This window comes from Barbus barbus (genome assembly GCF_936440315.1).
Source record: "Barbus barbus genome assembly, chromosome: 6".
NCBI lineage: Eukaryota > Metazoa > Chordata > Actinopteri > Cypriniformes > Cyprinidae > Barbus > Barbus barbus.
Window position 1 is genome coordinate 4860001 of NC_136734.1, and position 18875 is coordinate 4878875.

Consider the following 18875-nt stretch of genomic DNA (forward strand, 5'->3'; position numbering starts at 1 on the left):
ACAATAAATCAATATATATAAAGTGTGGTTTATAATATAAAATAAAAATAAATACAATAAATCAATATATATAAAGTGTGGTTTATAATATAAAATAAAAATAAATACAATAAAACAATATAATTATAAAGAATATAAATTTATCTAGTTAATTCAGTGTCTAAAATAAAATAAAAACCTTCTAAAAAAAATTTTTTTCAAATGACTGTAAAAGTCATGTAAACTCATAGGTCAAAATGATTTCTGGTAATAGTTTAAGAGTCAGGAGCCAAAGACTGATGGGCAATGATATAATTATATGGATAAGACTGGCCTCATGAATATTAAATCAGCTCATGATGATTGTGCTTTTCTAGACAGTCCAGTCATGTTACTTAATCAATTAGGTAACATGACTGGACATGGCATAAAAATTATTATAAATTATTTAAAATTAGACCAAACAAGCATTAAAATGACATCAAAAATGACTGCAAAACTTACATAAACGCATTGGTTGAGTTCTGGTAAGAATTTAAGAGTCAGAAGCCAAAAACTGGTGGGTAATGATGTCATTATTTGGATAAGACTGAGCTAATGAATATTAAATCAGCTCACGGTGACTGTGCTTTTCTAGACTGTCCAGTCATATTAGTTCATTAATATTCACGAGCCAAAGTTGTTCTATGCGGTCATGCCATTGAAATATCAAGCCAGTTTGCTTATACATAATCTAATATGCATCCAGAGATACAGTACTATATGTAGATATCAAACAAATGTAATATTATAAAATAATTAGACATAGCAAAATAAAGCCTATATCTGAAATGTGGTTTTAATGTGAGCTAAGAGACAAATAGGACATGTTTTAATATCAGACGATGGGGATGTGGGCTGAAAGTGGGAGTCCATGGCCACACCGCATTAGACTCTATTGGAATCAGCTGTGAGGGTTAGTGGAGTCTCGTGTGTGTTTTTTGTGAGTAGCTCTATTTGTTTTGCGTGGGTGAGTGACTGTTAATGGAGCTGCTGCCCAGGAAGAGCTGACAGAGGAGTCACTTATGAGGCTCTATTTCAGTTCAGATGCTGCTTAGAAAGTAGCAGCCTTTGTAGACAACAAGGCCGCTCACCAGGTTTTGGAAAAGACTTCAAGCGTGAAATTTGCAAGGAAGAATTAGGAACATTTCTTGCCTGTGGTACATTCTGTTAGTGGATTCATAGTCGGGGTTGATGGGGTCTTCGTATCCAATCTCCGCAGCTCGGCTTCTCTCCTGGTACATGTAAGCCCCCCTTACCAACTTGGCACCGAAACACCAGCCCTCCCTTCTCGATAGCTCCACATCCATGGACACATTATCAAATGCCTCCTGAGCACAGATAATTCATTACAATGCTACAGATAACCTGATTTTGTATGAATTTGATATATCATGTAAACAAACATTTGCAATGCGGACCTCCCTCAGAAATCAAATGGCAAAAATGGGTTATTCATAAATTGTCAAGGTATTGAAATGAATGCTGTGGGGACTGTGGGGATATGTAAAGAGGTTAGACAACATTAAAGGAAATTTGCTGAAAATTTACTCACCCTTAGTCCATCCGAGATGTAGATGAACTTGTTGCTTTATCAGAACAGATGTGGACAAATGTAGCATTACATCACTTGCTCACCAATGGATCCTCTGCAGTGAATGGGTGCCGTCAGAATGAGAGTCCAAACAGCTTTACTTCTTGCAAATATGCAGCTTTTCACTTCACAAGACATTAATTGATGGACTGGAGTTGTGTGGATTATTGTGATGTTTTTAATCAGCTGTTTGGACTCATTCTGACGGCACCCATTCACTGCAGAGGATCCATTGGTGAACAAGTGATGGAATGGGAATGATAAATTTCTTTAAATCTGTTCCAAAGAAGAAATAAACTCATCTACATTTCGGATGGAAGGGTGAGGGAATTTTAATCAAATTTAAATTTTTGGGTGAACTATTCCTTTAAGAAACATCATCTACTGTATTTTCTGGAAAATGAGTATAGCAACAGGTTAGACTGTTTACAGAAAAAATATAGATAAGTTCAAAATATACATCTGTGAATAAGCAATATTACATTCAGAAATCATGTAAAATGCCAGTAAATAAAAACTGAAATGTTTACAAACATTATAAACAGGTATTTTAGTTTCCCTCATTCTACTAAGTATAAACCAAACATGAATTATAGTGACATTATAAACAACATTTATTATAAACCCTAAAATAATATATTTAAAGTGAAACTGAAACTACCAGGATTTGGCAAAAGCACTATATCAATATTTTTGGTCTCATGCATCTCTCTCGTTTAGCACAAATCCAAATCCTGATCGTTTTGGAATATAAGTTGCAGCACAGTTTTGATGATTAAAAAGCAAAAATTTGCTATATTCTGGAAAATACGGAACATAAATATCTTAAAAGGTCAATGGTAGGAAAAAAAATATTCATAAATGCTAAAGAAAACGTCATGAAAAACTAATTATTACCATTTTTGGTGCAAGAAACCACGATCAACATTATAAGTATATGGAGTGTTATATATGGAGGCTATATGGAGTGTTATATATGGAGGCTATATGGAGTGTTATATATGGAGGCTATATGGAGTGTTATATATGGAGGCTATATGGAGTGTTGTCATGAGTTTGTGTGCAGGGCATGTGTTTAATTGCCATCATCATTTATTACATTTCAGGATTAATTGCAATACAAAGACAGATTCCAAGCACCACAGTGTTAAATATCAGTTTTGATGCTACATTGTCTTAAATGTTATCCTGCTATAATAGCATGTTTTCAGCACAGCCTCGAACTGTTGATAAATCCCAGAATATCATCATGTGATCCACTTTAACACCATTCAAAGGTGTCAGACGTGTGTGTGTGTGTGTGTGTGTGTGTGGCTCACTTTGAGGTAGCACTGATAGGTGTTGAAAACGACAGCTTTGTCTCTGTTGAAGATTCTCTTCATTTCCACAGTGAGTCTGCTGATGGCAGGCTGGAAATAAGTCTGTTCGGCGTCCACCATCAGCCTGACGCCATTTTCCACCGCATGCTGTTGAGCACATGAGAAGCAGGCGGCGAGTTAAAAACACATTAATCAGCTGACTAAAAAAAGATATCACTACAGACAGTGGCATTTTAATTGATGTGGCAAACGTCATTTCTGATACAACCAAGGATTTGTCAACAAATAATGATGCTATAAACTCTGCTATAATAATGACAGTGATACAGTGGTGCTAAAAAGTATTTAGACATTTAAAAATGTCTGAATGTCACTGCATTCGATAACAAAATAAACCAAATGGCATTCATTTTAAATTGCACATGTAAAACACTTCAAAATAAAAGTAGTTTGACAGGTTTAAAGGCTAAAACAATAAATATACTGTTCAAAATGAAAATACAAAGCATTAACTACACTCCTGTTTAAAAGAGTGTGGTTAGAAAGGTTTCTTAACCCCCCTGGCACCGGTGCGGGCGGTCTCGTTTTTTCTTTATGATGCGAAACAAACTAAAAATACTCCAAATACCTATGCGCCGTAAACAAACAAGTTCATCCTGGCTACTTTCTGTTTCTGGAAGAAGATCTGCTGAGAGAAATAACCCAGAATTTCAAAATTGTTTTTCCCCCTTACTTAATTTAAAGTAAGTGTTTTCTATTCTAATATACTTTAAAATAGAATTTATTCCTGTGATGCAAAGCTGAATTTTCAGCATCATTACTCCTGTCTTCAGTATCACATGATTCTTCATAAATCATTCTAATATGCTGATCTGCTGCTCAAGAAACATTTCTTATTATCAATGTTAAAAACGGGTATGCAACTTAATATTTTTGTGGAAAGCATGGTAAAATTTTTCAGTATTTTTTGATGATTAGAAAGTTCATAAGAACAGCATTTATTTGAAATAGAAATCTTTTGTAACATTATAAATGTCTTTACGGTCACTTTTGATAAATTTAATGATTTTTTTCTTTTTTTCTCAGAACAAAAACAGCAACAAAATCTTACCCCAAACTTTTAAGGTTGGAAATTATATTGGCATAAGTCGTACCACACCACAACTCACATTAGAATGAGTGAGATGCAGATACTAGGTAACAATTTCAACTTGTTAAAAAAAAAAAAAAAAACTTCTCCAGGTAACCATTTTGGAGAAAAATTGTTATATGCAATCTCTAAACTTTGTTTGATTTGGTACTTCCAGGCTGAAAACAGGAAGCCTTGAGTCTACCGTGAGTCACACAGCTTGTAGCGCTTGTACCAGCGGCCTTTCACAGTGCGACATAAACCCGATACATGTTCCTCGCATCAAGTCGACGGGGCGGAACAGCTCTCTAACCTCCACACTCGGCTGAAGGCTTTCTCAAAATCGATCTCTGTTACATTCTTCATCCATGACTGTCTGTTAGACCATGACCTTCTGCCACTCCGCATGAATACCACAGGAGAAATATAAGAGGAACACAGCCAATGAACGCACCTTAGCCAAGACGTCCAGCCGCTGAAGCATCCTTTTCATCTGCCTTTCCTCTTCCTCTGTGAACTTGGACAGAAGAGGCTCCAACTCACCAGTCTGTTAAAATAGCAAATAAAAAATGGAAAGAAATTCAGTATTTGAACAGAAATTCAGATTATGGGTGCATTTTCATTTGAGAAGTCAGTCTTACTAATATTAATTATCTTTTAAGTACAGTTTTACTTAGAGTTGGTATTGAGCTTTTGTTTTGTAACAATTAGTGATTTAAACAAGTGTTACTTCAGTATTACTTGTAATAGTGCATATTTTGAATTAGATTTTACTTTTATATTTCAGTTTTCAGATACGTTGTTTACAGTACTTTCAGATCAAAGCGTAAACAACTTATCCGAGTATACGTCGCATACATTGTTTACGTATACGTGATATACTCTGCGATGCGGAGGAGAGGAATAGTTGAATAAAGTCATTATTCTTTACGCACAAAAATATTCTCGCAGCTTCGTAAAACTACCTTTGAACCACTGATGTCACATGAATTATTTTAACGATGTCCTTGCTATGTTTCTTGATCGTGTTAGAATCCTTGCTGTCTATGGGAGGGGTCAGAGAGCTCTCGGTATTCATCAAAACATAACGAAGTATAGAAACGAAGGTCTTACAGGTTTGGAACAACATGAGGGTGAGTAATTAATGACCGATTTTTCATTTTCGGGTGAACTATCCCTTTAAGTCACACCTTTAAGTTATGCAAATAAATGAAGACTATTTTATGTACTTGTGATGGAAGCCTCTTGCAGGCAAAAAAAAACAACATATGTACATAATCTAATTACCTGGGAAAACTCAAAACTGCGAAGGGGCATTTGCAGAGTTTATAGAAGCAATTAGACCATGAGAAATCGATAATCCTCTTAATTTATGCTGTGGTTAAGGTATCCATTTCTTTCTGTCTGCCTACCTGCAGGTTTGGGACAACCAGTAGATCAGATATCTTCATTCTCTCGTCGATCAGACAGTTCCAGTCCAGCATGTCCACCATGCTTTGGGGAACAAATAAAACATAGCATTCACGTTTCAGCAGCTTGTTATAAATTATGTTTCTTAAACATCAAAGGATTTGCATGCATCATTATGGAACTGGTCGATTCTGCAGCGCAGAGTGCTCTTAGTTTAGTTACTCAGGGGTTTAGTTGACTCGAGGGGGTCAAGCAGAGTAATGGAGCACCCGTGGAATAGTCCTTGAGCAGCTCTCTTCAGTTCATAAGAGAACTTCATTGTCTGCCATTGATTGGGAAGATTTAGAAGTCTGAGTGTCAGAACAGTTATGGGAAACTGGTGTTTCTCACCCCGAAGAGTGCAGTCGTCCATCAGAGAAGCAGCTCTGAATGTTGCCTTGAGCTCCCAGTCTAGCTAGACATGTCTGCAAAGAAAACACACACATTTTCATTCATCAGACCAAACGCTCCAAGGGGTGTTTTTGTTCCAAGGAACACAAAGTGATGAATCAAGGGTCAATTCATGTAGTATCACTATTGTTTACCCAAAAATGAGAATTTGTTGATTTCTGCTTGATCTGTGCATATCTCTCTCTTGAGAAGAGAGCGGAGAAAGTAATAATATAGAGTATTTCGAAGCAATGGTTTGAAATTCAAAAAATATCTTAATAATGGATATGTTTATTACAAACATGCAGTTTTTACTTTACAAGACATTAATTGATGGACTGGAATGGTGTGGATTACTTGTGGATTATTGTGATGTTTTTATCAGCTGTTTGGACTCTCATTCTGACGGCACCCATTCATCGCAGAGGACCCACTGGTGAGCAAGAGAAGTGATGCTACATTTCTCAAAATCTGTTCTGATGAAGAAACAAACTCCTCTACATCTTGGACGACCTGAGGGTGAGTAAATTTTCAGCAGATTTTCATTTTTGGGTGAACTATTCCTTTAAGCAAAACATACTTGGGTTTCTCTAAAGGAAATAATCACGTATAAATGGCCCGTGTAAGTCTGCTAAAAGACTACTTAATTATTTATTGTCATGTTAATTCGATTTTTCCATTGAAATGAATGCAGCTATACTGTACAGTCGTTGCAGTATAGCCTCCAGTTGCTTGCTGTAGGTCAGATTTGTTACAGCCGCCTTACAGTCTATTGCAGTATTAAACAAGCTATAGTGTTGGTTGATCTGTGCGTTTGGCCGCAGTTTGAACCCAGTTCATACCTGCAATTGCTCTAGATCCAGTTTCTGCTGCAGCACCTCCACGCCATCTTTCCCCTGCTTGGCAGCCAGAAAACTGAAAAAGCGTCTCCATTTCACCAGCACCTCGGAGAACTGGAGCTACAGACGCCCGAGGGAAGGATGAGGAGCCCGTTTAGTTCACCAAGGTGACAGATTTTAACCCGTGTTTTCTGATGAATGAACCCTGCCTGAACCTCAGTCTTACCAGGAATTGAGGTCGCCCCAAGGCAGTCATCTTAATAGCTGAGAAACCGTCTTCAGTACTTCCACCTGAGCAGGCAGATGATTTTCTTTTAGAGTTATTTTAGAGGTAACTGCAGGAATGGAAGTGAAACTGCCTTTTTTAAGGAGCAATTTTCCAGGAACGCTGAATGAATTCTATGCAGTTATACTTAGTGTTGCCTGTACATTACAATGGGTGTTTCTCCAATAGTGCTGGCATAATGGAAAACTCGAGCTGCATGCACATTCACAAATATAAATGCTTTCAAAAGTTGGTCAGCTTCCATGCTTTCTTGGCACTCTTACACATACACTAAAAATACATACAAATAATCTGCATAGCACACAACAAGGATTAAAGGAATACCACTTTCCACAAATAGAGTACATTTTAGTGTCCCATAATTTTTGTAAAGGAGGCACAAATCTCAGTTTAAGAGGTTTGATAGAAGCTAGAACACAATGTTACAGAACAATCTGAAAAACCTATTGCAAGACACTGCTGTTTACTTGATAGTAGAAGTGTTTTAAGTCTTGCTCTGCATTTGAAAAATTATACATGCCATCAAAATGTTGATGTGTCATACTCTATGTTAGTATTGTCTATGAATATGTGCCATATTGAATGATGTAAACTCATAATATGGCACTATTTGTCATTCAGTTATGAATGGATTCTGGAAATCTTGACACCATCAAATAAATGGTATTATCTCACAATATGTGGCTTGTTTATTTAGCTATATTTCCTGGCAAACCTGACCTTACAGAATAGTTTGGCATACACACCTCATAACCCCTCCTTCTGGACTCTAAATTATATTATTGACATAATTTAGACCCTGTCTACAGATTAATGTGATTTAATTTTCCTTTTCTGCCTAATAACAGCAGGCAAAAGACTGAAAATAAGCCTTTTGACTTAACTTGTGTACATTTATTTGAATGTTTATCAATGTATATTGTCCCTTTTCTTAAAATAACAAAATACCACTCAAATTAACAATAAAATGTATTAACTTGGAATATGTTGTGCTTAAACAGTAAAAAAAAAAAAATAATAATTATTATTTTTAATCAAATTAATATTAATGACTACTTTGTATCCTATTCGTGGAAAGCGCCCTGTTTACTTTCTATGTTTTGGTCAATGCAATAGTAGCTCCTGGCTTTTGTTTTGCTTGTAAACTGACTCCAATTCCAAAGTTAATATCTAATCAGCTTTAATAGATGGTCTGTTACCCGAGGCTTTGATGCATTTCAGGAAAGTCTCCATGTGTTGGTCGCATTTTGCCTCATCGGCATAGAAATAAGTACGAGCGCTTGTCACGCCTTCACGACGATCGCCAAACTTCCGATGGGCTGTGAACTTCTTCTCCCGGTGGTCAGCTCCTGAAAACAATGTCCAAAAGGGAAAGTTTGACCTTTTGCTTCAATATTACAAAAGAATTGAACTGTTAAAACGGTGCACATACTCACCAGGGCTTTCTTTCTCTGATGTAGACATGCAAGATCTATCAACAAAGAGAGAGGCATTGACATTTTTAATAAAACAGGGGACTAATGAAACCAACTACTTGTTCTTTAGGTCTTTTTAGAGACCTTTAGCCAACAAAATGAAGAAACAGCAGTTTCTGTAGAGAAGAATCAATAATAACTGCAGAGGCTGCTATGAAGTCACTTTACTGTGGTGCACTTCTGCTATTTGTTTCCCTTCCATATTTCAGGGTCAGCACTTAAGTCACACACCGACTCCTGTCTGATGTCTATGCTTATACCCGCATGCATTTAAACTCTCTGCTGTACAACACTGACGCTCAGGCCAGGCATTCAAACCAACTCAAAGGTTACGCAGCCACATGGGGCAGTGATTTGTTTAGATTGAGCTCCTGTGATCTCCACATCTTTCAAACGCCATTCACACCAACGCCTCCCCTCTTCCCCATCCACCCCCACAGCCACGGATACGCTGCATGGGGCGGCTCAGTGGAGACAATGTTTTGACGTCTGTAATGTTCCAACAGGAAGGAATGTTGAGATGTTGATGGGGTCATTAGCGGACGGACTCGAGCCCTTCCAGACTGAAAGTGCTCAGTTAATGCCTCAGCCTGCAGCTAAACAAAACAAATTTATACATGCAACATATGAGAATGATAGATCTTACTCAAAAAAAAAAAATCTCTCCATTGTTTGCATGAGAAAATCTGAAGCGATAGGTCTATTTATCTACATATAGCAACTGAATACGTATAAATAAGAAAAAGAAGAAAAATAAAAGAGATTTTCAATGAAAACCTTTAGATTTTACCACAAAGTTACAGGGTAAAAAAATAAATAAAAAATATTTAGACCATTTTTGCATTTAAACCCCTTTTCACTGTTTGCTAGGGAAATCTTGATGTAATATCTCTCATTATTAACATTAAAGACAAATATAAATTCAACAGAAAATATATGTATTTCTATATCTCAATTATCTGTATGCATCGATACATTTTTTTTAACTTCAAAGTCACAAGAAAAAAATCAATGCATAAAGGAAACATTTGCATGTGAACCTTTCAAAAAATGTAAAAAAAATAATATATATATATATATATATATATATATATATATATATATATATATATATATATATATATATATATATATATATATATATATATATATATATATATATATACACACAAACACACACTCACTTTATGTGATAAATAGAAAATATATTTCATTCTTTTGTTTTGATTCAAGCACAGAGATTTTTTGGAATTGCCTTGGACAGACAGCTGAATGTTATATAGCAGACAATTCATAAAATCAATACATGCAAGTCAGTTACAGAGGACCGATGGGTTGTTATTATAATAATGGCTGTCTGCACCAAACCAAGACTTAACAATAACAGCTTTTTCATACAAAATGATACATGGCAGGAACGGCATCTGAGAACTCATGGAATGATTCCTGCATATTAGATGGCAGCCTACTCAAATGCCACATCCTCCAGCATTCTCCCTCTATCACACCCTTGATAATGCAGAAAAGCCAAGCTGAGCACTCTATTCTGTATAACAGCATTACAGGATCCATTGGGGTGGATGTTAATGCAATATTGATAGGGGCAGAGGCTCTAAAACACACATCACGAACATAAATTAGCTTTTATTAGCCAGTGACCAGCCAGGGTCCTCTGTGGTTGTAAAGAGCATTTCCAATAAACGCTCCATTTCAGCTCATTTCGTCTGTGAGGCGAGCGATCGCGGTGATCTAGCGTCCCTCCCAGGCGACGGAGAGAACTGCGCTTCATAGCCACAGAAGGGACGCCTAACATTGCTCAGACCTCTTGACAGCTGCGTTCAGAAATGAGAGCAGTGATGTGGAGGAGAAGTCCATTTATTGGATCGCACTCTGTATCACTGGCTTTTCCTCATAATCCAAATGGCATATCATCTATATCTCCGTCTCTTTCTCTCTCTCTCTCTCAGTACTCAGGCAATACATTTCATTTATAGTTCCAGCAGGAGACCCTCTGGGATGGCACTGACTCTCTGTAATTTCCAAAAGGTCAATGACAAGAACAAATGAAGACATTTTTTTATCAAATGTCATAACGTTGACACAGCTGTTGAAATGTAGGTGAGGCTAATGGTTAAGGACCTGGGCAGACAATAGAAAGGTCACGGGTTCAATTCCAGGTCAGGATGAATGACAAAAAGTTACCATCAGAATTATTAAGAACAAATATCCAAGTAGACATACAGGCTGCAGACTGCATTTCTAACTAGCCCAGACTGCAATTTAGCATACAAGTTGCATGAAATGAAAGAGCTAGTCTACTATTTGACAAATAATGTGTGTAAATGTTTCAGTAATGCTGACAAACAGGAAGCAAATTACATTTGAGAGCATATTTTTAATCTTATTCGGAAAGTTGAATATGCATTGGGTGGTTGCTAGGGCATCACAAGTTTGCGAACAGGATTATTATAGTTAATTATTGCTACTTATATTATAGCTAAAACTGAAACAAAAACTATTTATTTATTCATTCAATCATTAGAGAAGACATGCTTTGCACCAGATTTAGCTACTAGCTATTTTGATAAAAAAAAAAAATATATATATATATAAAAATACAAAATAAATAAATAAAGCTTAAATAAATGAAGCTTAAATAACAAACAATTAAAAAAAAAATGCACTAAATGCACTAAAATTCATAAATGGCAATAAATGAAAACAAAGACAGAATGAAATCCAAATGTATATATTTAACTTTAATTGTAAACTTTAAAAATAAATAAATAAAACTCAAACTAAAATAAAAACTGAAAATATAAATATATTTGGGACGATCTCCATGCTTTGACCAATAACAAAATATCCAGTCATTTTGTTTTTATTTAGGGGGGGATCAGACACCCCCTCTCCCCAATAATTCATTCCCCAAATCACTAACCCTAAATACATGCAATAGTGATTCAGGTTTGAAGCAAAAAATATATATATACAACCCACTGATATCACAACACAGCATAAACCACTATACAACCTTTGCTGTTGTGGAAACAGAGAGCAGCTCTATATCTGTATGTGTACCATGAGACAAGATTCCTAAACAGTGAGCATGTTGATACCCTCAACATAAGCCAATCAGAAACAATGGGCCTTGACCGAAACAACCAATAGTATATCGGCTCTTTGTTTACATCTGTGACAGCAGATCAAATCTCAGTCTATTTCTGTAAGCTCCCCACATGAGCACAAATCACAGCATGGCCATTAACCTCTAGGCCATCTACCGAAAAGAAGTTACTGTGATGCAAAGCAGGTCTTAAAGACTAATTCAGGCCGAAAGATTTTGGAATCATGCTGCCAATCTAGGAGGGTCTGAAAGGGAGAAACTTTTCGAAACACTTAAGGATTCAACTTAACTAATTGCCCAAAACAGCAGGTTGATATTAGGAGAGCAAAAGTTCTTAATTAGCTGTTTTAAATTAAGCAAATCAAGCACTATAGCTCTATGGAGCAAAATAATTGCGCTCATTTATATTCTGTTCTTATACTTGGTGTGATCTATATCCCTGATTTATTTATTTTGCTCTTAATTTGTTAGGTCTGGCTCATGTATTCTGCAACTAAATGCCTGCAGACTAGTTAAATGTTCAGCTGAATGTAAAATGTACCTATCTATAGAAAGTGTAGCTCTCTATCCATCTATCTATCTAAAAATAAAATAATGTTAAGCTGAATATCTTAAGGAACATTCTCCTATCTACACAACAGATTTTGCATTTTGGTAAATTGCACACAAACCTTACCCGTCACCTTGGTACCTATGATCAATTGAAGCAGTAGTAAACATGGTAGTTTTTGGATGTAGGGAGCAGAACTTCAAGAGAGCACTTACTCCATCTCTTTCCTCTCAGCTTCTTCCTGTGAGAGATCCTCCTCTACACTATAGTCCAGCACAGCCCCGACTCCATACGCTTGGTTCTTCTGCACTACAGGCCTGATGGACTGATGGTCCTCGCCTGCCACAAACTGACCGTAGAACGTCATCTTCATGAACTGCTCAAACATCTTCTGTCCCAACAACTTTCTGCTGAGGTCCATTATCTGTATGAGACAGAGAAAGTGTTGTCAAGGCATGCCGATATTACAGTATCATCTGAAGTCATCTTGAGCTGAGAGCCCTATATTTTTTTAGGTAAGCACTCAATGCATGATACACTACTTGTTATTAATGCAATGACATGCATGCATATATTTAAGTGTGGCTTACTGCAGGTGCCTTGAAGTTTAGGGCCACTGTGTATATGTACAGTATATGTGCAGGGACTAGAGAGCACCGGGACACAATTCATTCATGGAACTCTCTTCTAACGAGCTGATGATTTGAATCAAGTGTGTTGAACAAGAAGGACATGCAAAATATGCGGGATTAAGAAGCGCTGTTGTAAATGTTGTCTAAAGGTCAAAGAGACTTGCATATGTCTGAGGTACATTCTGTCCCTGCCAGTAATCTTGGCTCTAGTAACTACACACTAACCACATGACTTCTCCCTGGCAAGATGCCATTCCTGTCCCTCATATGGGACAATGGCACAGCAGTAATTCTTTCATATACAGTACAGTACTAGAACAGGATGCCACGCATTTTTGGTTAACATTGTATGGATAAACTATAGACTATAAGGATTAAATACATTACATACCTCTTTATTCTTATCAATCAGGATGTCATAAGAGCACAGTTTGAAAACCACCAAGCTTCTAAGCAACTCAAGAGTGTCTTTACTCTTGAAGGCTTCTTTGGTCTGTTCAAAGTCAATGGAGATCTTGTTACTGTAAGATGCATGCTCTCTGCTGTTCACAAACTGTTCTTCTGTGTTTGTTTTGGTTGCATGTAACGCTTGCACACTCCGATGATGGCGAGTGGAGATCACCAAACTCCTGTCAAGAGTCGCGCGCCCAAAGGCAGGGAGAGTTTTGCGGAGAGACATCAGTTCAAGACTTCTGTACATTCAGTAAATGCAAAGAGCTCTCCTGCATGCTGTCCTTAAGTACATTATTTAACGCCACCTGTGGAGTCCCGCCCATATTCCAATATGGGCTGAAGGATTGGCCCAAATCTAGTGACGTTTCTGTTTACCAACGTATAAGCGCACGTGCTGCCATAAAAGTGATGCTGTTGCATAAACGTGACATAAACATTACAGTTTTATAATTCCGAGATGTACATAAATATACAAATTAGTTTAGTTAAACTTTCAGGTTACACATGCAATTTGTGGATTTAGATAATGCAGGAAAAAATATTATTTATTTACATATCCTGTTGTTGCTCTCTTTGTCGTTTAGTTTTGCTCTTGCAGCTGTGCTTGTGTATGTTCCATGAAGTTAACAGAGGGGGGAGCCGTTGCATTGTTCAAGTAATTCACTTTACAAGACTGAAAAAATAAAATAAAATACTTAGCTAAGCTGATAAAACTTATGGAGATGTCCAAATGTTATTCATAAACAAAATAAAATAACATTTTGTTTACTTATTCAGACTGCAAAGGTCTGGATCTTTAGCCTATTATAGTTTACAAATATTATATTATTAAACTATTAAGTCTATATCCTTATAAATGAGGGGAAGAATCTGTAAAGGAGATGGATCGAGCTTAATGTAACTATGCAAAAATTCATGCATTCGTTTGGCTATTTGTAAAAATTACCACATAAATAATTTAAAACAGGTCAAAAAAACAACTCTTCTGCTTAAACAAAGTCAATCTGGCATGTTGACTGCTTTTAAATAGAAATCTTGGCTGTAAAAATATTTGTCTGTGTGACTTAAACCCAGTAATACCACATGCACATGTATGTAGGCCTATAACCCACTAGTATTTATACATAGGCCTATATTGGGTCGTTTTTTTAGGTGGTTAACAAAAAGACTAGGCTTAATCTATGTATCTGTTTACTTCTATGCGTTTATTTACTTTTATATTTCCAATAGCTCTCTTTTAGTGGTTATAATTATGGGTAGGTATTATTATATTATATTAAACAAGCTTATTAGGTGCATTGGTAAACCTGTGCGCGCGTGCGCATTAATGATGGGACGAAACTGGCAGCGCGTTTGACGGGGCAGTAACGGGGGGGCTGGATGGGTCCTAAGCATATATACACTATAGTCACACCCACTCGATGAGGAGCTGCTCGGTCAGAATTTGGGAAACCGCTGCACGCCAAAGAGAGCAGGCGCACCGAATTCCCAAGAGCCAGAGCCAGAGATAGGATCACTAATTAGGAATTTCCCTTCTGAAAAGAGAACAACGATCCGTTTTAAAGTTCCCGTTTCTTTTCCAAAATGGATGCACTTAAAGTTTTGCAGAGCTTTTTTTTTTCTTGACACGTTCTGAAGCAGCATATCCTTTATTTTGGAAATAATAGCGGTAAATTGGGCATATCAGGGTGTCCGAGGTTTTCAGCAATGCACCAGTTACATCCAGCAGTGTTTGGAGCGCATAATAAAAGCAGAAGTTCTCAGGAACTGGGGCTGGACGGAGGGAATAACTGTTTGGTTTTATAACTTCTGTGCGCCCTCTCCTCCTCTTTTCTCTTCTCTGCCTCAGCCTTTGGAGTCTGAAAGCGAGTGGATAAACGATTTACGCGGATAAAATAACTTTCAAACCATTGAAGTCGACGGTTTTGAGACTTAGAAGATACAGAACAACCCATCTGAACTTCTAGAAATTGTAAAGAAAAGGAATGCTGAGCAGAAGAGGCGCATGGAGAGATGCTGTTTCTTCTACCATGGATCTAAAGGGCACTTTAGCGGTTTTAGTGCTTTTGCTTCTATGCTTGTGCCCTGTTTTCAGTCAAGAACTCAATCCAAAGGGTAGGAACGTGTGCAAAGTTCAAGGGTAAGTCGGATGAATAACTTCTAGGGGATAAAATAAGTAAAAGACAGCAGCAATGTCTTCTGATCATACAGTAGATGCATGCTATCAAGCAAGTACACAGGCCTTATGTGAATAGGTAGGCTATGAAAATCAAATGTTATTAAATTAAAGTTTATTGAATGCAACAGTAATTAAATGCAGCAATTAAACACTAGGCCCTTTCTGTGAGCTCCAAGAAAACAGTCATGAACATAGAGGTATTTAAATTAAGAGTTAAATTTAAAAATGACATATCTTTTACATTAATCTTTGTTTTTAAAGTTCAAGATAAGCACAGGTTGTTTGTTATTTCACTATATGTTTGAAATAACACTAATTAATTACCATATATATATGAAAGTGCACAGAAATAAGTGACTTTCAAACATTATGGTGACTTTTAAAACTGTACTAATGTTGTTTGTGGTGTTGTTCCAAATACAACTGATTTGTGTCAGTCATCCTGTTTCACATCTGGGTCCCTGACACACATTGAGAGATAGGGGGCGACACCAAATACTCAAGCACTGAAGTCGTGGCATAGTTTAGAAATTGTATAAAAGTCTGTGCAAAAGAACAATTAAATGAATTGGCATTAAAATCCGTATTACTTATTAGTGCCAACAAATGTTTTATAGCAGTTTAAAGGAGAAAAACAAGCATCATTCAAAAATTTTGTAATCATTTTTCAGTTTACTATACTCCACTCATTATTTCAGAGTTTCAGTTCCATTGTTGCTATAGATTGTAAATTCTATAAGGTCATCGAGGGTGCAACGTCTACCCACAACAAACTGTATCTATGACCTACATTTTATTAAAGGGATAGTTCACCCCAAAATGAAATTGTTGTCATCATTTACTCACCTTCATGTTCTTCCTAATTTCGTCTGCTGAACGCAAAAGAATGCGGATAACCAAACAGTTGCCATTGACTTGAAGAGTAAATGATTTTCTCTTTTTTTTTTCTTTTTTTTGGGGGGGTGAACTATCCCTTTAAGAATGGATGTAGAAGGCCCATCACAGTCTTGATCATAGATTGATGTTCAAATCTATCAAATTACAAATAAAAATAAATATCGCACAGACATCAGAGGGAACAAAACCAGTGATTGACTTTTTATAATAGCTAATGCCAATGCTTATATATAGTGAGCAGGATGGACGATAACTTATCTAACAGTTATAAGAAGCACTTCTACATTGATTTTCAAACTGAGAGAATTTTTGTTAGATTTTTTTCTCATGCATCTTCAAAAAAAAAAAAAGTGTATACATTTTATAATTACAGATTATAATTATGTCGGCACCTGGGGGGTTGTCTAACATGCTATTGCAGAAATCCATGTGTCTAAATGTGGTTGGTCAAAACTTCTGCAGATCATCTGCTTTAAACTACATAAATTCTGTCATCATCTGTGATTGTTCTCCCACTGTGGAACACAAAAGAAGTTATCAACATGTTAAAGCTGCTCTTTTCCATCAAGTGAGCCAGGACTGAGAATAGGGCAAAGAAGTGACCTACATACTTTTGATAGTACACACTAACTTTCAGAAATGTGGGCTCATTAAAAAAAAAAAAAAAAAAAAAAGCTTAATATTGTGAAATATTTTTTTACATATTTTTTAAAAATGCAATTTATTCCTGTGATGCAAAGCTGAATTTTCAGCATCATTACTCCAGTCTGCAATGTCACATGACCCTTCAGAAATCATTTTAATATGCTGATTTGCTGCTCAAGAAACATTTCTTATTTTTGTCAATGTTGAAAACGTGCTGCTTTATATGTTTGTGGTAACTGGCATACAGGATTTTTTGATGAACTGACAGTTCAAAAGAACAACATTTATTTGAAATAGAAATATTTTGTGACATTATAACGGTCTTCGTTGTCACTTTTGATCAATTTAATGTTTTCTTGCCAAATAAAAGTATTAGTTTAAAACACGCACACACTACTACCCCAAACTTGAACTGCACTTCTGATGGTAGAATTGCTGCAATTAAATAAGCATTTTTTTACACAATATTTACAATAATACTTAACAAAAGTAGTCGAGCATGGTGAACGTGGAAATAATCTCTAAAGAGTGGATTAATTGGCCTGACTGATTATATATGTGTGTGTGTGTGTGTATTGGTGTCTCTTTCCCCAACATGTTCTAATAATCATACAAAATGACATTGTGAGATGTATGATTTTAATTGAAAGCACAATATGTTACATAAAACAGCTGGATTTAGATGTGTTTATCTGATGCTGTTAAATGATGTTGTGTTTCTTCTCACTAGGCATTTTAGGGGAATTCTACTAGCAGTGTTAAGCACTGAATGGTTTATTCTATACTCTGTTGTTTAAAAGTTTGTTTACTTTGCGATTACTGGCTCCAGATGGCTATCGTTGTACTTGATATCAGAATGGAAACCACCAGATACGATCAAGTTTGTATTCTCACAAACAGAGATTCTCACCCACCACAGACGTTGACAGGAAGTTCACGTTCGTTTCACAAAATTGCTCAGAATTTCCACACAGGACTTTATTGTAGCCGAATCAAGTTTGGCCCCCCAGCTGTTGACTGATGCTCAATTTCCATTTGTTTAAGCTTTCATCTGTGGTCCTAGCTTCGTGTTCTGGCTGCGGTGTGTTTGTTGGGTTTGATACAGAGCAGAGAAGTCAGGGCTGTGGTGTAGATCATGTCTGGCTAAGACACGCACACCTAGGCTAAACAAACGCTGACTGAAGGCAGAGAGCGGCCCCCACGCTTCAGAGGAAGCCAAAGTGTGGACAAGGCCTCTCTGGGGTCACATGTGGAGGAATATGAGGGGCGACATATGTCTTATATCCAAGGAGCACTTAGAGAGTATTACATTTTAAGGGGAAGCCACTTGAAGTAGAGATAGCAGGGTTAATTTGAAAGGTTTAAAGAAGAGTAGGAAGATAATTTTGTTTTTCATGCATGGAATGTTACAGAGAAACTGCACTTACACATATTTCCCATTAAATCGCTTGATATGCACTCAGTTCAAAGGTTTGGGCTCACCAAGGCTGCATTTATTTGACCAAAAATACAGTAAAAACAGTAATATTGTGAAATATTAGTATAATTTAAAATAGCAGTTTTCTATTTTAATATATTTTAAAATATAATTTATTAATGTGATGTAACATTGTTTTTAATAGAGTCTTCCGTAACATTATAAATGTCTTTACTGTCACCTTTGACCATGTCTCCTTGTTGAATAAAGTATTAATTTTCTTTCAAAAAACTGACCCAAACCTTTGAACAGTAGTATATTAATCTACAAACAAACATGCATGTTTAAACCTTCATATAATTGTGCTGTGGTGCTCATATGGGAGAAATGGGTTCAATTCCAGTCTTTATTGTGTCCCAAACCCATTCCTCCCTCCTCCTCCCATCATTTTCTGTCAAAGAAATGCATGCAAGTTG

General features: G+C 36.5%; 2 protein-coding genes across 2 annotated transcripts in view; one reads left to right on the top strand and one right to left on the bottom strand.

The window, feature by feature from the left end:
* The window catches only part of prodhb (proline dehydrogenase (oxidase) 1b), a 20250-nt gene extending 6674 nt beyond the window's left edge, over positions 1 to 13576 (bottom strand). Inside the window, exons 1-11 of the mRNA XM_079419787.1 lie at positions 13200 to 13576; positions 12392 to 12600; positions 8461 to 8495; positions 8224 to 8373; positions 6965 to 7029; positions 6742 to 6858; positions 5861 to 5934; positions 5473 to 5554; positions 4515 to 4607; positions 2932 to 3078; positions 1174 to 1349 (exon numbers count right to left, since the gene is read on the bottom strand). Of these exons, the coding sequence (XP_079275913.1) occupies positions 1174 to 1349; positions 2932 to 3078; positions 4515 to 4607; positions 5473 to 5554; positions 5861 to 5934; positions 6742 to 6858; positions 6965 to 7029; positions 8224 to 8373; positions 8461 to 8495; positions 12392 to 12600; positions 13200 to 13508 (1457 nt within the window). The 5' untranslated portion in view covers positions 13509 to 13576. The remainder of the gene's footprint in view (positions 1 to 1173; positions 1350 to 2931; positions 3079 to 4514; positions 4608 to 5472; positions 5555 to 5860; positions 5935 to 6741; positions 6859 to 6964; positions 7030 to 8223; positions 8374 to 8460; positions 8496 to 12391; positions 12601 to 13199) is intronic.
* A 1105-nt stretch (positions 13577 to 14681) lies between these two features.
* scarf2 (scavenger receptor class F, member 2) overlaps positions 14682 to 18875 on the top strand; it is a 29469-nt gene continuing 25275 nt past the window's right edge. The window contains exon 1 of the mRNA XM_079419788.1: positions 14682 to 15401. Within this exon, the coding sequence (XP_079275914.1) occupies positions 15247 to 15401 (155 nt within the window). The 5' untranslated portion in view covers positions 14682 to 15246. The remainder of the gene's footprint in view (positions 15402 to 18875) is intronic.